The 18361-nt window shown below is 63.0% G+C and overlaps 1 protein-coding gene across 1 annotated transcript in view; it reads left to right on the top strand.

The window, feature by feature from the left end:
• Window positions 1-959: 959 nt before the first annotated feature.
• Window positions 960-18361, top strand: part of Sned1 (sushi, nidogen and EGF like domains 1) — a 63981-nt gene continuing 46579 nt past the window's right edge. The window contains exons 1-2 of the mRNA XM_042699678.1: window positions 960-1172; window positions 17040-17327. Coding sequence (XP_042555612.1) covers window positions 960-1172; window positions 17040-17327 — 501 coding nt within the window. The remainder of the gene's footprint in view (window positions 1173-17039; window positions 17328-18361) is intronic.

The raw sequence follows: 18361 nt of genomic DNA on the forward strand, positions 1-18361 counted from the left end.
GGTACCAGGCACAGGACTTCAGGAGGCCCGTGCTTGCTCTCATGGTCACGCTGGAACACGGGTGGTGGATGGTGACCCCACTCCTGGTCCCAACACCAACGGGAAGGGCACCGAGAGCGGTGGGACCAGGAGAGGGCTGAGGCCACCTGGGCAGCGGCCCTGGATGATCTGATGCTGAAAGTGCCTTCTAGGTCCGACTGGCAAACCACAGTGCATGGGAGACAGTTTAGAAGATAAAGAAAAACACAAAACCAAACATAAAATCGCCTAGCATCTCAGAAGGCGCTGTTCCTGTCCTAGCATTTTCTGCTTGCTTTGGTGACGTTAGGGGCCAGGTTCTAGCTTGTAGTCAGGGTCTGAGAGCAGACAGGATGGAGGGGTCGGCAGCTGTGACCCTGCCATGGGCCCCGAGACCCAGAGGTGAGGGGGACACTAGGGCCCAGGCCAGCAATCCAAGGGTGAGAGGGAAAACGCGGGATGGCCACAGGCCGGAGACCACGCGTGCCAGGCCCCGCGGTGTCTTCTCTGCAGAGGGCAGGGCCCAGGCGCTTCTGGGCTGGTAGGAGCCTCGAACCCGAGGCAGGCCAGCGCGGTGGAGCTGCAGGCAGCAGCCCGCTGGCCAGGCTGGGCCCCCGAGCTGGAGACCCACGGGAGAGGACTCCACGCCGCCGCCGCTCCTTGCAGGGTCCCGGCCCGGCTCCCCGGGGAGCCACAGGCAGGGTTCCCAGCGCGCGGGGTGGGGCGGGGCGGGCGCGCGGGCGGGCGGGAGGGGGCGGGCCGCACGCCCGCGGGGCCTGGCGCTTTAAGACGCTAATTTGCATGGCCCCGCCCTCCCGCGTGGCTATTTAAGCGCGGGGCCCGGGGCGCCCCCACCGCGGTCCGCCCTCGTCCGCCTCCAGCGCGGGCGCGCGCCCGGCCCCGCCCGTTCCCGCCGCGGCGCGGCCCCGCGGACCCCGGCGATGCGGCGCGGCGCGGCCTGGGCGCTGCTGCTGGCCGCGGCCCTGGCGCTCGGGGCGCGCGGGGCGCGGGGCGCCGTGGCCCTCGCCGACTTCTACCCGTTCGGCCCGGAGCGCGGCGACGCCGTCACCCCGAAGCAGGACGACGGCGGCTCGGGGCTGCGGCCGCTCTCCGTGCCCTTCCCGTTCTTCGGCGCCCGGCACGCCGGACTCTACGTGAGTAGCCCGGGCTCGCGGGGCGCGGGGAGGCGGAGGGCGAGAGGGAGCGCGGGGCGCGGAGAGCGCGGGGGACGCGGGACGCGGGACGCGGGGCGCGGAGAGCGCGGGGGACGCGGGAAACAGGGGGAGCGCGGGGATCGGGGGGGAGCGCGGGGATCGGGGGGGAGCGCGGGGCTCGGGGGGCGCGGGGTTCGAGGACGCAGGGCGCGGAGAGCGCGGGGGACGCGGGGCGCGGAGAGCGCGGGGGACGCGGGAAACGGGGAACGCGGGGAGCGCGGGGATCGGGGGGGCTCGGGGAGCGCGGGGCTCGGGGGGCGCGGGGTTCGAGGACGCAGGGCGCGGGGAGCGCGGGGCTTGGGGGCGCGGGAAACGCGGGGAGCGCGGGGCTCGGGGGCCGCGGGGCTCGGGGGACGCGGAGAACGCGGGGAGCGCGGGGCTCGGGGGGCGCGGAGAACAAGGGGAGCGCGGGGCTCGGGGAGCGGGGGGGCTCGGGGGGCGCGGGGCGCGGGGGGCGCGGGGCTCGGGGGCGTGGAGAGGTGGGGGAAGCGCGGGGCTCGCGGGGCGCGGGGAGCCCGGGGTTGCGCGGGGCGCGGAGCTTGGAGGACGCGGGAGGGCGGGGAAGCGCGGGGCTCCAGGGGATCAGAGGGCGCGGGGCGCTGGGAGCGCGGGGCTGGGGGGCGCGGAGGGCGGGGGGAGCGCAGGGCTGGGGGGCGCGGGAGGGCGGGGGGGCGCGGGAGGGCGGGGGGAGCGCGGGAGGGCGGGGGAGCGCGGGGCTGGGGGCGCGGGGCTGGGGGGCGCGGGAGGGCCTGGGGGAGCGCGGGGCTGGGGGTCGCGGGAGGGCGGGGGAAGCGCGGGGCTGGGGGTCGCGGGAGCGCGGGGCTGGGGGCGCGGGGCTGGGGGTCGCGGGAGGGCGGGGGGAGCGCGGGGCGCTAGGAGCGCCGGGCTCGGGGAGCGCGCGGGGAGTGGGGCGCGGGCCCAGCCCCTGCCCGCCGCCACTCGCGCCGCCGCCAACAACTTGGCACCGCGGCGGCCAGAGGTGGAATGAGGACAGCGCAGGCTCCCTCCGGCGGCCAAGGCCGGACGGCCGCCCGCGGGAGGGCGCGGGGAGGGGGAGGAGGAAGCGGGAGGGCGCCTGGAGGGCGGGGAAGTTGCGGGGAGAGCGCGGAGGGCGCCGGCACGCTTGGGGAGGGCGCGGGGAGAGCGCGGAGAGCGCCGGCACACTTGGGGAGAGCGCCGGCACACTTGGGGAGAGCGCGGGCACGCTTGGGGAGAGCGCCGGCACGCTTGGGGAGAGCGCGGGCACGCTTGGGGAGGGCACGGGGAGAGCGCGGAGGGCGCCGACGGGCGCGGGGAGAGCGCGGAGGGTGCAGGGAGGGCGCCGGTGGGCGCGGGGAGAACAGGGAGAGCGCGGAGGGCGCCGGCACGCTTGGGGAGAGCGCGGGCACGCTTGGGGAGAGCGCCGGCACACTTGGGGAGAGCGCCGGCACACTTGGGGAGAGCGCCGGCACACTTGGGGAGAGCGCGGGCACGCTTGGGGAGGGCACGGGGAGAGCGCGGAGGGCGCCGACGGGCGCGGGGAGAGCGCGGAGGGTGCAGGGAGGGCGCCGGTGGGCGCGGGGAGAACAGGGAGAGCGCGGAGGGCGCCGGCACGCTTGGGGAGAGCGCGGGGAGGGTGCGGAGAGAGCGCGGAGGGCGCCGGCACGCTTGGGGAGAGCGCGGGGAGGGTGCGGGGAGGGCGCCGGTGGGCGCGGGGAGGGCACGGGGAGAGCGCGGAGGGCGCCGGCACGCTTGGGGAGAGCGCGGGGAGGGCGCGGGGAGAGCGCGGAGGGCGCCGGCACGCTTGGGGAGAGCGCGGGGAGGGCGCCGGTGGGCGCGGGGAGGGCACGGGGAGAGCGCGAAGGGCGCCGGCACGCTTGGGGAGAGCGCGGGGAGAGCGCGGGGAGGGTGCGGGGTGGGCGCGGGGAGGGCACGGGGAGAGCGCGAAGGGCGCCGGCACGCTTGGGGAGAGCGCGGAGAGAGCGCGGAGAGTGCGGGGAGAGCGCGGAGGGTGCGGGGAGGCGCCGGTGGGCGCGGGGAGGGCGCCGGCGGGCGCGGGGAGGCGCGGCACCTCACCCGGTCTTCCCGCACGTGGGCAGCGCACGCTGTGCGTCCCCTTGGCTGAGAAGGGATGGGGCGCTGGGCCCTGGGCCTGCGAGCCTAGGTTTGAGTGGGGCGCCCGGCTTGGGAAGGTCTCCGCCGCCCCAGCTTTGCCCCCTCTTGCATTCGAGGCCTAGTGCCGGGGGCTGGGGCGGGGGGGGGGGGGTCGCTGAGGCCCGCCTGTCTGGCTTCTTTGCATACTGGGACGTCGGGGATAGGGGTAGGGGCCATGCACAGCGGCAGGGGCTGTGCGCAGGGGCTGTGAGCAGGGGCAGGGACCATGCGCAGGGGCAGGGTGAGCAGGGGCAGGGGCAGGGTGAGCAGGGGCTGTGCGCAGGGGCAGGGTGAGCAGGGGCAGGGGGAGCAGGGGCAGGGGCAGGGTGAGCAGGGGCAGGGGCAGGGTGAGCAGGGGCAGGGGCAGGGTGAGCAGGGGCAGGGGGAGCAGGGGCAGGGGCAGGGTGAGCAGGGGCAGGGTGAGCAGGGGCTGTGAGCAGGGGCAGGGTGAGCAGGGGCAGGGTGAGCAGGGGCTGTGAGCAGGGGCAGGGTGAGCAGGGGCAGGGGCAGGGGGAGCAGGGGCAGGGGCAGGGTGAGCAGGGGCAGGGTGAGCAGGGGCAGGGGCAGGGGCTGTGAGCAGGGGCAGGGGGAGCAGGGGCAGGGGCAGGGTGAGCAGGGGCAGGGGCTGTGAGCAGGGGCAGGGGGAGCAGGGGCAGGGGCAGGGTGAGCAGGGGCAGGGGCTGTGAGCAGGGGCAGGGGCAGGGTGAGCAGGGGCAGGGGCAGGGTGAGCAGGGGCTGTGAGCAGGGGCAGGGTGAGCAGGGGCAGGGGCAGGGTGAGCAGGGGCAGGGGCAGGGTGAGCAGGGGCTGTGAGCAGGGGCAGGGTGAGCAGGGGCAGGGGCAGGGTGAGCAGGGGCAGGGTGAGCAGGGGCAGGGTGAGCAGGGGCAGGGTGAGCAGGGGCTGTGAGCAGGGGCAGGGGCTGTGAGCAGGGGCAGGGGCTGTGCGCAGTGGCAGGGGCTGTGAGCAGGAACACTGGAGCCCCCAGTCCTGGGTTCTCACATTCTGAATCTGGAGTACAGCCACCCAGGCCCAGATCTCCAAACAGGACTCCCCGAGGAGCTTCTGGGACCTGAGTGCAGGAATGGCTTCTACTGAGGCGCCAGTGTGTTTGATCAGGCAGGCACTGTTTGTGTGTGTATGTGTGTGTGTGTGTGATCAGGCAGGTGCTGTGTGTGTGTGTGTGTCAGGCAGGCGCTCTGTGTGTGTGTGTGTGTGTCAGGCAGGTGCTCTGTGTGTGTGTGTGTGTGTCAGGCAGGTGCTCTGTGTGTGTGTGTGTCAGGCAGGCGCTCTGTGTGTGTGTGTGTGAGATCAGGCAGGTGCTCTGTGTGTGTGTGTGTCAGGCAGGCGCTCTGTGTGTGTGTGTGTGTGTCAGGCAGGTGCTCTGTGTGTGTGTGTGTGTGTCAGGCAGGTGCTCTGTGTGTGTGTGAGATCAGGCAGGTGCTCTGTGTGTGTGTGTGTGTCAGGCAGGCGCTCTGTGTGTGTGTGTGTCAGGCAGGTGCTCTGTGTGTGTGTGTCAGGCAGGCGCTCTGTGTGTGTGTGTCAGGCAGGCGCTCTGTGTGTGTGTGTGTCAGGCAGGCGCTCTGTGTGTGTGTGTGTCAGGCAGGCGCTCTGTGTGTGTGTGTCAGGCAGGTGCTCTGTGTGTGTGTGTGTGTCAGGCAGGCGCTCTGTGTGTGTGTGTCAGGCAGGCGCTCTGTGTGTGTGTGTCAGGCAGGCGCTCTGTGTGTGTGTGTCAGGCAGGTGCTCTGTGTGTGTGTGTGTGTCAGGCAGGTGCTCTGTGTGTGTGTGTGTGTCAGGCAGGCGCTCTGTGTGTGTGTGTGTGTGTCAGGCAGGCGCTCTGTGTGTGTGTGTGTGTGTGTGTGTGTCAGGCAGGCGCTGTGTGTGTGTGTGTGTGAGGCAGGCGCTCTGTGTGTGTGTGTGTCAGACAGGTGCTCTGTGTGTGTGTGTGTGTCAGGCAGGTGCTCTGTGTGTGTGTGTGTCAGGCAGGTGCTCTGTGTGTGTGTGTGTCAGGCAGGTGCTCTGTGTGTGTCTGTGTGTGTGTGTCAGGCAGGCGCTCTGTGTGTGTGTGTGTGTGTCAGGCAGGCGCTCTGTGTGTGTGTGTGTGTCAGGCAGGCGCTCTGTGTGTGTGTGTGTGTGTCAGGCAGGCGCTCTGTGTGTGTGTGTGTGTGTGTGTGTGAGATCAGGCAGGTGCTCTGTGTATGTGTGTGATGAGGCAGGCACTGTGTGTGTGTGAGAGAGAGATCAGGCAGGTCCTCTGTGTGTGTGTGTGTGTGTGTGTGTGTGTGTGTGTGATCAGGCAGGCGCTGTGTGTGTGTGTGTCTGTGTTTGTGTGTGTGTGTCAGGCGCTGTGTGTGTGTGATCAGGCAGGTGCTCTGTGTGTGTGTGTCAGGCAGGCGCTGTGTGTGTGTCTGTGTGTGTGTGTCTGTGTCAGGCAGGTGCTGTGTGTCTGTCTGTGTCTGTGTGTGTCAGGCAGGCCCCTGGGGGCCGTCCATGCGGGTGGAATGTGGCCCAGCCATCCTCCAGTCACTTCTGCTCCCCACCAGCCTCAGCCTCTGAACACCCAGCACCGTTGCAGCCACCGTCGTCCCCAGCTCCACCATCCCAGGAACTCCCCTCACCTCCTGTGGGCACGCCCCTTTCAGCTCCGCCGTCCTCCCGCCACGCTGAACGCTACCTCCATCAGCACTGCCGCCCTGCTGTCCACACCACACAGCCACCTCCCAGATGGCAGCATGCACCAGCCGGCGCCCCGTGCCCGGCTCTGGTCTCCCTGTGCGTCTCTCCGCGACAGCCTCTGGTGATCGGGTGGCAGTGCTTGCTCCGTAGATGCCACCCCTGGACGTCTCCTGGGCCAGGGCTGGGCTGAGGTTCGGCGTGCGCTCCTGGAAGTAGGAGGGGGCCTGGCATCTGCCAGGGCTGGGCATCGTAGGCATGGGAACGCCCGTGCCGAGTCCTTCCTCGCAGAGCTCTGTCGGCGTTTGGACCAGACTCTGCTCTCCCATTCTGAATCGTGGGTGAGATATCATTAAATCACGGTTGGAGCTTAACAGCCTCGTGGAAAACAGGGGCCCTGGCCAAAATAATGGGGGACGGGGTTCTAAAGCAGAAACCTAGGGTTCCATCAGAAACAAGCGTGGCTGCTAGCCAAACATGCAGCACCACAAGAACTTCTTCCTGAACACAGACGTTTGGAGAACACCTGCTGTGGCGGCCGTGTGGAGCATCGAGAGCAGCGCGAGTGGCCCAAGCTGCCAGCCCGTTGGCTCAGTGGGAAGGGAAATGGATTTTCTGGGGAGCTGTGCCCAGATTCCCTGGTCTGAAATAGCCCTGCGGGGAAGGAGCCAGATTTGGGCAGGTTGGGATCAAAACCAAAGGGAGAGAAGGAAGACAATGGCTGCTGAGCAAGGGGCTGTCTCCACACCCACCCCACCAGAGAGCAAGGGGCGAGGGACTGCACTTGGACCTGCCCAGGCAAAGAGTGCTCTTCGCTGGGTGTCCCTGCCCGGCCAGTGAGGCCTTGTGCCCCCCCCCCAGTCCTTGTCTTGACCCAGGGAGGGGTTGTGTGAAAGAGGCTTACGCGTTGCCAGCGTCTCCCAGGGGAAGTAGCAGTGCCCGACGTTAGATGGCGTTTCTTGGTAAAGCACGGAGTTGGTCCCAGCAGGAAGGCTCTGCCTTGGGTAGTGGGCCTGGCAAGCTGAAAAGCTCTGAGTTTCTGGAGGGAGGTCTGTGTCTCGCTGCTAAGGCTCTGAACAGGCAAGGTGGGGTGCTGCACGCCACCCCAGGGCGGGCGTCTGGGCAGCAGGTTCTGGTGAGATGGAAGGGTGCTGTGACCCGTGGTGGAGGTGGAGGTGGAGGTGGTGGGCCTCGGAGTCCTGGATCCTGCCCGGGAGCTGAAGCCCCAGGCGCAACCCCACCCAGGCAGGTCTGGAGACCACGCAGGGAGATGGTGTTTATTTGCAGCCAGGAGGCTCTTGGATAACTCACCGCCTCTGAGCTCTGTTCCTTGATTGGCAGCTACAGTGGTGCAGTACCCGGGCAGAGACAGAGCCATTGGTCAGGCTGAGCTGGCGGAGATGCTCAGATGTGCCCAGCCCTCCCTGGGGCCCCCTCCACCCTCTCCCTGGGAGAGATGTTTTGTGGCCATGTTGGACTCTTGTGTGTGGTAACATCCCCTGACCACTGTGCCTTGGAAATTCTTTGCCCTCCTGGTCTTGTGTAGAGTCCTGAGTGGAGCCGTGAAGGATGCCCGGTCTGCAATGGTCATGTCCAGTGTTGACATTCAACTTGACCTCGAGCCCTAGCTGGCCGCACCTCAGACCCCCAAAGCAGAGGACCCCCACGCCACCTACTCAGGCCTGTGCTGACCTTGGAGTCTTGAGATCACGGTCTGAACTCTGCTCCTCCACCCCTGGTGTCTTCCATTAGCCAGAAGCATGTGACCTCGGCCTAGCCATTTCTGTGACCTTTGCTTTCTCCATCTGTGAAGAGTGGACAATGACTTCTCCTCCTGTCTGCCTCAAAATTTGCCTATACTCAGGCCTCCCTCTCTCCCTCAGGTCATCCTTGTAGGTCAGGGAAGATTTTCTGGATGACCAGAAGCTGGTGATGTACGGTGGTATAATGACACCACAGATTTGATGGTGCCCCAGCTGAAGTCCTGCTCCTGCCCAGCGCCATGCTGCATAGCTCTGACCTCAGCCTGGGTGCTTACTTGTCTGTCTGACTAAGGATGGGCCTCTTGAGGCCGGAGATCATAGAGAGGAGCTGTTTGTAGGAGTGGTCATGTCTAGTATACCACTGCAGCCTCATGGGCAGCCATGGCGTCTCGTGCTGGCTTTCGTAGAACCTTCTGCCCCTTCATTCTCCTTCTGGTAAGGGCAAAGTGAACACAGGAGTGGTGGTGGTTGTCATCATCTATACAACCTGTCTTCTTTTTAATTGGTGCGATTATGCCATTTACATTTAGTATGATTATTGATATGGTTGAGTTTTAATTTACTGGCTTCCAGTTTACATCTGTTTCTGTGGAGACTTTTTTTTTTTAATGACTGTTGACTCTTTAATATACTTTCTTTAGCCTATGCCTTAGTGCTTACCCTAGGCTTGAAATAAATTTTTACTTTACGTAGTTGACTAACAAGTAGCATTATACTCCGGTGTAAGAGTGTACCGTGTGCATCGCCGCCTCTGGGCTCCATGCTGTTTTCGCGTCCCTTCACGCACGTTATAAACCCAGTAATGCACAATTTCTTTGTTGTAGACCGGTGACTATCCCTTAAAAAGATTTAAAAATGTACCTGAAGTTAAAAAATGTTACTTGAAAACGTCTTTGTTTACCTTCATATTTGAAAGGTATTTGTTTTGAGTGGATATAGAATTCTGGGTCTCCTGTGTGGTTTGATGGTTGTTTGTTTCCATTTTTTTCTGGGTTTGGTTGGTGGTTGTTTTGTTTTGGTGGTGCTGGGGTTCAAACTCAGGGCCTTGCTCTTGTTAGACAAGCACTCTACCACTTCAGCCACACCCTAACCCTTTTTGCTTCCATAAGTTTTGAGATAGGATCTCACACTTATGGCTGGAGCTTCATTCCTTCTACTTAACGCTTCCCATGAAATTGGGACGGCAGACACAGACCACCATGTCCATCTCTTTATTGGCTGAGGTAGAGATCTCTGGGGTCTGGACTGACCCCAAACTGTGATCCTCCTGATCTCTGGCTCCAAAGTAGATAAGATTATGTGCGTCAGCCACTGGTGCCTGTCTTGTCTCCCGTGTTGTGAAGATGCTGCTCTGTCATCTCTGAACTTGCATAGTTCCTAATGAGAGGGCTGTTGTGTTCTCGTCTTTGTTCCCCTGCCTGCAATATGAGTTTTTAAATCTGAGTGCTTTTGTGATTTTCTTTTTACCCCCTGGTCTTCAACGGTTTCATTCTTAGGTACATCATGTTATTTATACCTCACCTACATACATGCACACATATGTGTACACATATTTAATTCAGTTAGTTGGCTTGTTTGTGGTTGCATACTTTTCATGAAATATATAAAAACTTTCAAATATCTTTTCTCCTGCTCTTTGTCTCTCTCATCAGAAGACTCAGATTACATGGCCATCAGGTGGCTTTGTGTGAGATTGGTATTGAGCATCTTTTTTTTCAAGCTCATAGTACAAATGGGTGGGGAGATGTTGTGGTAGGAGGATTTAGGTGTGGGTGTGTGTATGTGTGTACACGCTGTCATGTCGAGGACTGGCCGTGCCGACAAGCTGTAGCCCCTGAGAAGATGCTGGGGCTGAAGATCTGTCCCCTGGGAAGGTGGAGGCTGCCAGGGCTTCTAGCATAGCTGCAGAAACGGCTGCGCTGCTGGCCAGCGGCATGCCGCAGGCCTGGCGACGCTGAGCGGGTGTGTGCCCTGCCAACTGCACTTGGGGACTGTTAGTTCATGTGGGCCGTGGGCGGCGCCCCTGCGTCCATCTCGCATCGCAGGCCTGGCACTGCTACCGAGGTGTGCACGCCGCCGATGGTGTCCACTCCATGACAGTCACCCACGACACACCTCCCGGGAGGTGTCCGCACCGCAAGCGGCTCTGCCCTGAGAGGAAGGCAGGCGCTCACGCCCGAGGCGGTGTGTGCTCAGGGCTCAGGTTGGTTGCTAAACACCAGTCTCCACCGACAAGGCGCTCTGGAGACTCCCAGCGCTTGGAAGTCTAGCTGTGGGGGAGAGTACGACTTGTGCCAGAATGTGAAGAGGAGCCAGGCGAAGGGTGTGGAGTGTATCGGTAGGACAGGGGCCTGGGCATCCCGCCGGCCGCTAACGTAACCGTGCTAACAGATTTTACCCATTTAATAAAGGAGAAACCCGCAGCACCTTGGCCACCTTCCCATTCAGTGTGACACCGGGAGGCCGGTGAGTGGCCCCGCACAGCCCACCTCGCCCAGCGGGTGCCCACCATCCCCGGTCCAACCCTGAGCTTGCCTACCTCCCAGCCCTCAGCCGCCCAGATTGACCACTCCTCTTCTGGCAGGTGTCCAGCAGGGTCTACCCAGAGGAGGTTCTTGGCTGTACCCCAGGATTGGCACTGTGTGGCGGGGGTGCCGAGCACAGGGGCGCACTCTGAGGTCAGAGTGGGCCAAAGGCAGCATTTTGACCCTATGTCCGGGACCAGTTCCCACAGGAAGGGCCTGACTCCTCCTGAGAAGTCTACTCACCCGCCCTCCTCCCCTCTCTACTGGGGCCCAGGCTCACACCCACAAACTGCTTCAGACCGCAGGTCCAACCATTCCCCAGCCAGCCGGTTCTCAGTGATGAATGCCACACCTACAACAGACAGCGGCCACCGTCCTTCCCTGGGACCCAGCACACATCTCCAGCCGGATCTCCTTTGAGCACTGTGGGCTAGTCTGGCTGTGAGGACTCTGCACCCACATTTGAGCACTGTGGGCTAGTCTGGGCTGTGGGGACTCCGCACCCCACATCAGAGGCAGCCTGACCTGAACGTCCCTGTCCTAACCACGGCCTTTTGGGGGTCAGTCAGCATTCCTTGGCCCCTGTGCCTGACCTGGGCACACACTTTCTGCCCTGGACAGCAGGGGGTAGGGGTGGGGAGCTGTGGGGCGCTCTGGAGGCCCGGGGACCTCGAGTGGGAGTCCAGAGAACTGACCACGGTTCCCAGCAGTCCAGCTGGCGGGCCTCGGGCTGCGGGTGTGCTGTGGCTAGCTGGAGGATGGCCGGCCTCGCCGGGGGATTTCCCCTCTGCATCTAGAGACACAGGGGTGGATAGCGGCCTGGGCCGGAGCGGAGGCGGTGATGGTTGTAGAGGAGGGTTCCAGAGGAGACCCCTGGCGGGGTGGGCGTGTGTGGTGGGGGTGGGGCCGAGCAGGATGTGAGCACGGGGCAAGCCGGCAAGCCGTGCCTACACCCAGACGCCCTGGAGACAGCCAGGGACAGGGTGTGGAGGGGCGGGGGAGGCACCTGGGGGGCCAGGAAGCTGGAGGGGCCACCAGATCCACCCAGCCCAGCAGGCTCGGGACCAAAGGCCTCCAGCAGGAAGCCAGCGGTGCCACAGCGGTCTGGGGCTGCAGGGGAGAGGATGGGGCTGCCCCCCCCCCGCCCCTCCCTCTCTAGACTCAGCTCCCCTCCCCTCCGCCAGGAGTCCCTCTGCCTGTCCCTGGCAGCCACGCCTCCCCTCACAAGGGCACTTGACCTCTCTGGTGGTGACTTGTGGCACCCCCTGACACCTGCCCCTGACCCAGAGCTGGGGCACCTTGGGGCCTCCCTCCAGGGTGCGCCCCGCAGCCCTGCCTGCCAGCTGCCAGGGACGCCCACCCCCACAAGGGCCTGCGGCCGCATCCTGACACCCCGGAAAGCTACCAGGAAATACAAGACATGCCTGCATTACAGAGACACCTTAGGGTCTTTGTTACTTGCCTTTGGGCAGATAAATCAGCTCAGGGATGCAGCAATATCACCCACTCTGGTCCACTGATTGCCAGCTGGATCTGAGGCCATAGTGTCCAGCCCCCCTCTCTGCCCCCTCTCTGCCCCCTCTCTGCCCCGAGCAGCCCCTCCCTGGCTCCAATTCAGTCAACCCAGCACCGGTCCCGGCGCATACTTAGCCTTCCAGAAGCTCCCAGGTCATTTCCACTCGTTTCTGGCTTCATCCAGATCAGAAATACCAGCAAGTGGGGCCTCTGCAGCCAGGTGGGAGTTTTGTTTTTCTCAGCAGCAGGTGGTTTGCTGGGAGAGAGGAGAGAGAGGTCAGGACTGGCCAAGAGCCCGAGTCCAGCTCACGGTGGCTGCGCAGAGGCCCTGGACAGACAGCCGAGGCCCTGCACAGACAGCCGAGGCCCAAGAGCCCCAGTCCAGCGCACGGTGGCTGCAGAGGCCCTGGACAGACAGACAGCCGAGGCCCTGCACAGACAGACAGCCGAGGCCCTGGACAGACAGCCGAGGCCCAAGAGCCCGAGTACAGCGCACGGGGGCTGCGCAGAGGCCCTGGACAGACAGACAGCCGAGGCCCTGCATAGCTGAGGCCCTGCACAGACAGCCAAGGCCCAAGAGCCCCAGTCCAGCGCACGGGGGCTGCGTAGAGGCCCTGGACGGACAGACAGCCGAGGCCCTGCACAGCCGAGGCCCCGCACAGACAGCCGAGGCCCAAGAGCCCGAGTCCAGCGCACGGGGGCTGCAGAGAGGCCCTGGACAGACAGACAGCCGAGGCCCTGCACAGGAAGGGAGGCTGCAGAGAGGCCCTGCACAGGAAGGGTGCGGAGCCAGGGTGTCCACACGGTCCCCAGGGGCCGTCTCCTCCTGGCCTGAGGTGCTGGGATTTCTGTGGGTGTCCAGATGGGGCTGGACAAGGCCGCAGCTGGCTCAGGCTGTGGATCCCAAGCTCTCAAGTCCAGCTTCTGAGGAGAGGCCTGAGCCTCGAGCTGGAGGGCCTGGCTGGGGGTGGAACGGGGCCGTCCGCCCGGCAAGGCCTCCACTGCTGGCCACCTGCTGGGCAGCGTCCTTCCCACTTGCCTCGCTTCACAAAGAGCGATTCCCAGGGTAAAAGAAGAGAGTGAAGTAACGTTCCTGCAGCCCCTTGGGCTGCCATGGCTGTGGGTGGGAGGGGCCGCCCTCCCCCCCTTCTGGAGGAAGGGGGGGATGCTCTGCCTGTGAGGCCTGGGTCCCACCACTCCCCTGTGGTCCCGCTGACCCTGGCAGGGGACAGAGCTGGCTTGTTCTGCCTCCTTCCTGCAACTCCAGGCTCTGGCCCCCCCATCCCTCCCCACTCCACAAGGGGGAGGGCAGCCATCCAGGGCGGGGCCAGAGGCCTCTTCTGCACACATCACCCTGAGCTAGGGGCTCGCACTGCGCGCAGGAGGTCACGGGAGTGCGCCACCAAGAGGAGCACGGGGGCAGTGCGGCACCCATGCCTGCAGCCCCAGCCCTGGGCCCTCTGCAGCAGTGGCAGCTGCTGGCCACTGCTGCACCCCCCCCCCCCCCCAAGCGCCCTTCTGTCACAAAGCCTTAACTCCTTTGTCCCAAACACATCAGGACAAGGTGTTTACACACATGTGCAGAGAAGCAAATGTAAAGTGAATTCCATCCCAGAAGAGCCCAGAGCAGCCCGTCAGCCCCTCTGCCACCAGCCCCTCCGCCCCGCCACCACCAGCCCCTCCACTGCCACCCCTCCACTGCCACCCCTCCACCAACCCCTCCGCCCTTCCTGCCCAGCCCTCCACTGCCAGCCCCTCCACTGCCACCCCTCCACTGCCACCCCTCCACTGCCACCCCTCCACCAACCCCTCCGCCCTTCCTGCCCAGCCCCTCCACTGCCACCCCTCCACCAACCCCTCCACTGCCACCCCTCCACCAACCCCTCCGCCCTTCCTGCCCAGCCCCTCCACTGCCAGCCCCTCCACTGCCACCCCTCCACCAACCCCTCCACTGCCACCCCTCCACTGCCACCCCTCCACCAACCCCTCCACTGCCACCCCTCCACTGCCACCCCTCCACCAACCCCTCTGCCCTTCCTGCCCAGCCCTCCACTGCCACCCCTCCACTGCCACCCCTCCACTGCCACCCCTCCACTGCCACCCCTCCACTGCCACCCCTCCACTGCCACCCCTCCACCAACCCCTCCGCCCTTCCTGCCCAGCCCCTCCACTGCCACCCCTCCACTGCCACCCTTCCACTGCCAGCCCCTCCACTGCCACCCCTCCACTGCCAGCCCCTCCACCAACCCCTCCGCCCTTCCTGCCCAGTCTGAATCACCCTGGTTCCACTCCTCCACCTCACTGACATGGAAGTACACCCATCTTCTGAACTGTGTCAGCATGGCTCAGCCCTGTGGCTCCGTGTCTGCGTGGCTCAGTGTCCCGACCCGCAGGACGTCAACGAGGGCAGTGAACCTAAGCTAGAAGGAATGAAGGGACAAGAGACACGAAGAAGGACAGCAAGACAGGGATTCTGATCAAGCTGCTGCTGCTGCTAAATTTTATTTTTCACACAGCTGTATTTATAAGGAAGCTTTTTCATTGGCCGTCATTGGCCGAAGCAGCTGTAGGATGTTTGCTTAAGGCAAGGTGAAAAAGGTGGTCGGTCTTTAGCAGCTGCAGGGTGTTTACTTAGGGTGTGGTGAAAAGGTGGGATTCTATAAACTCAGCCTCAAGTTGTCCCAGTGAGATAGTTAAGCCTATTATGTTGAGAGACTCAACTTTTGGCTCCTAACAGCTCAGGCCTGTGCCTGTGGCTCCGTGTCTGTGTGGCTCAGGCCTGTGTCTGTGGCTCCACATCTGCGTGGCTCAGGTCTGTGGCTCCGTGTCTGCGTGGCTCAGGCCTGTGGCTCTGTGTCTGTGTGGCTCAGGCCTGTGCCTGTGGCTCCGTGTCTGTGTGGCTCAGGCCTGTGTCTGTGGCTCCACATCTGCGTGGCTCAGGCCTGTGTCTGTGGCTCCACATCTGCGTGGCTCAGGTCTGTGTCTGTGGCTCCGTGTCTGCGTGGCTCAGGCCTGTGCCTGTGGCTCCACATCTGCGTGGCTCAGGTCTGTGTCTGTGGCTCCGTGTCTGCGTGGCTCAGGCCTGTGCCTGTGGCTCCACATCTGCGTGGCTCAGGTCTGTGTCTGTGGCTCCGTGTCTGCGTGGCTCAGGCCTGTGCCTGTGGCTCCACATCTGCGTGGCTCAGGTCTGTGTCTGTGGCTCCGTGTCTGCGTGGCTCAGGCCTGTGCCTGTGGCTGTGTCTGCATGGCTCAGGCCCGTGCCTGTGCTTCCACGTCTGCGTGGCTCAGGCCTGTGCCTGTGGCTGTGTCTGTGTGGCTCAGGCCCGTGCCTGTGCTTCCACGTCTGCGTGGCTCAGGCCTGTGGCTCTGTGTCTGCGTGGCTCAGGCCTGTGTCTGTGGCTCCACATCTGCGTGGCTCAGGTCTGTGGCTCCATGTCTGCGTGGCTCAGGCCTGTGCCTGTGGCTCCATGTCTGCTTGGCTCAGGCCTGTGGCTCCATGTCTGCGTGGCTCAGGCCTGTGCCTGTGCTTCCACGTCTGCGTGGCTCAGGTCTGTGGCTCCATGTCTGGGTGGCTCAAACCTGTGCCTGTGGCTCCATGTCTGCTTGGCTCAGGCCTGTGGCTCCATGTCTGGGTGGCTCAAGCCTGTGCCTGTGGCTCTGTGTCTGCTTGGCTCGGGCCTGTGTCTGCGGCTCTGTGTCTGCGTGGCTCAGGCCCGTGCCTGTGGCTCCACGTCTGCGTGGCTCAGGCCTGTGCCTGTGGCTCCGTGTCTGCTTGGCTCAGGCCTGTGGCTCCATGTCTGCGTGGCTCAGGCCTGTGCCTGTGGCTCCCTGCCTGTTTGGCTTGGGCCTGTGTCTGTGGCTCCGTGTCTGTGTGGCTCAGGCTTGTGCCTGTGGCTCCGTGTCTGTGTGGCTCAGGCCTGTGTCTGGGTGGCTTGGACCTTTGCCCGTGTTGTTCATCAGTGCTACATGATTATCAGAATCCACCACGTATTGTTTTACAGTGGTAGATGTTTAGGGCTGCTCTTAATTTGTTTTTAATTTAATACTTCCAGCTGTATTGAAGTATAATCAACAAATAGAAACTGTGTATATTGAAGTTATACAAAGCAATGATTTGGTATGTGATACATTGTGCAACGGTTACCACATATCAAACAATACACTGTAGCTTTCTCCCATCAACTTACTCCTGCTGACCTGCAAGACAACACTCCTAATCCAGCTGTGAGAACCCCCACCTTTATAACTCATCTTCTCCTAGACTCCACTCCCAATCCAGCTCTGAGAATCCCAACTTTTTTTTTTCCTGGCGGTCATAGGGCTTGAACTCTGGGCCTAGGTGTGGTCCCTGAGCTCTTCAGCTCAAGGAAAGCACTCTACCGCTTGATCCACAGCAGTACTTCCGGTTTTCGGGTGGTCCGTTGGAGATCAGAGTCCCTGCTGCTGTCTTGTGAATCTCTTGCTCACCCTCCCAGGCCTGGCTCAGCCAGGCCTCTGCCCTGACTTACACCTCCTGAGGTGCCCGGTTGGAGGCAGAAGTCCAGGACCCAGCACCGTGCAGGGCACAGGGCAGAGCCTGGCCTGAGCCAGCCTGTCCAGAGGGCGGCAGGACTGCAGGGGCCTGTCAGTGATCAGGGGCTTCAGCTGCCCTTGGCATGCTGCTGTAGGCCGGCTCGCCCTCAGGACCCCCGGTGGGGACAGTGGGGGTGGTGGCCGGCTCTCCCTCGGGGGACAGTGGGGGGACAGTGGGGATGGTGGCTGTTTTATGGCATCCCAGTTCCCTCTTTTTTCCATTTTATATTTCACGTATTTGACTTGTACGTGACATTGTTATTAAGGTGTTGCACAGAGAAATTTGCGTAATGAGCACATTTCTTTTTGGACAGTGTCACCTCTTCCCTTGCTTGCCCTGTTTCCTCCTGTCCCTGTCTACAAGTTGCATAGTTAGTTTTCCATACAGTGTGTACTGAACACCACGCCTGCATTGTCCACCCTCCCTCCCTCCATTTCTGTGCCCATTTTGCCCCCACCCAAAAAGAAAAAAAAAACAAAAGCAAAACCATCACCACCACCACGTTTCCATTTCCTGGGATTCGCGTAGATAGCAGCAGTGGGTTCCCGTTGCGCCCCTCAGTTTTCTGCTCAGAGCACCCCAGTTCCTCTGGTTTTCTACCCCAGGACCTCCCTTCTTTGTGCCCACAGGTAAACAACAACGGCGTCATCTCCTTCCTGAAGGAGGTGTCTCAGTTCACCCCCGTGGCCTTCCCCATCGCCAAGGACCGCTGCGTGGTGGCAGCTTTCTGGGCAGATGTGGACAACAGGCATGCTGGCGATGTCTACTACCGGGAGGCCACGGACCCGGCCATCCTGCGCAGAGCCACGGGGGACATCAGACGCTACTTCCCCGAGCTCCTGGACTTCTCCGCCACCTGGGTGTTTGTTGCCACATGGTATCAAGTGACCTTTTTTGGAGGCAGCACCTCTTCCCCGGTAAGTCACCACCTCCATCCTGAGGGCCGCGCCTTTGTGCCCAGCCTTCACCGAGGCAGGTCGGGCTCCGGCACCTGCCCACATCGGAGAGGAACCCGGGCTCACGGGGCTGAGACCATGGGGCCAGGCAGGGGAACGGGGCCTGTCCCCCAGCCTCCTGCAAACCCTAGTAAAGAAGGCAGCCGTCCACTCCGGCTGCCGCACTCAGCTGGACGTGGCCATCGCCAACCCTGGAAGGGCCCTGAGGCGTGTGGGTGCCTCATCTTCAGGGTGAGGGGAGTGTTCCTGGCACAGGGAAACGGGCTGCACAGAGAAGCAGGGTGAGTCCAGCATCAGCTGGGCATAGGCATGACAGTGACTCAGGTGCCAGCAGGTGGCACTGCCAGGAGCAGGATCCTTAGTCCACAGGCAGGTGGCGCTTCCTGGCTGGCTCCTTGGTCCTCAGGACTCTGTAGCCCAGTGGCTCCCAGACCCTCCGTGGCCCCGAACTGCCCCTCCCAGGTGCCTGGGTCTGGCTCCGTGTGGCCTGGGTTGTTGCGTTCGTGGCCTGTGCACATCTCCGGGCACAGGGATCTGCACACTCCCCGCACCTCAGCGAAGCTTGCTGCCTTTTCCCTTCCTTGCTCACCAAACATGCAAAACAAGCAACATCTTTTCTAACCATTATCTTGCACATCTTTGATTTCTAAAGATGCTGGATTTCTCTCCTGGTGTTCCTGAGTGGTCGCATTCTGTCCTGGTGTATCTGTTCATGTGTGGGAGTTTTTCTGGACTATTTCTGGTCTGATGGATCTGGAGACATTCCTGCTGCCTCACTTACCTGCCACGTCCTACAGACACATTTTAATTCAGAGCTTCAAATTCAACTCAGAACTTTTTGGTACTCAATGCATTACTCTCTCTTTGCTGTTAACAATCACCATACTAGTCTTCTTCTTTGGGTAGATGTTATTCCATGGTGAGGGCCCTTGCCTAGCATGCCTAAGGCTCCGGGGGTCCATCTGTCCTCCCAAGCCTGAGGCTCCAGGGTCCGT

Source organism: Dipodomys spectabilis, unplaced genomic scaffold, assembly GCF_019054845.1.
Source record: "Dipodomys spectabilis isolate Male_0828 unplaced genomic scaffold, ASM1905484v1 ptg000261l, whole genome shotgun sequence".
In the NCBI taxonomy this organism is placed as follows: domain Eukaryota; kingdom Metazoa; phylum Chordata; class Mammalia; order Rodentia; family Heteromyidae; genus Dipodomys; species Dipodomys spectabilis.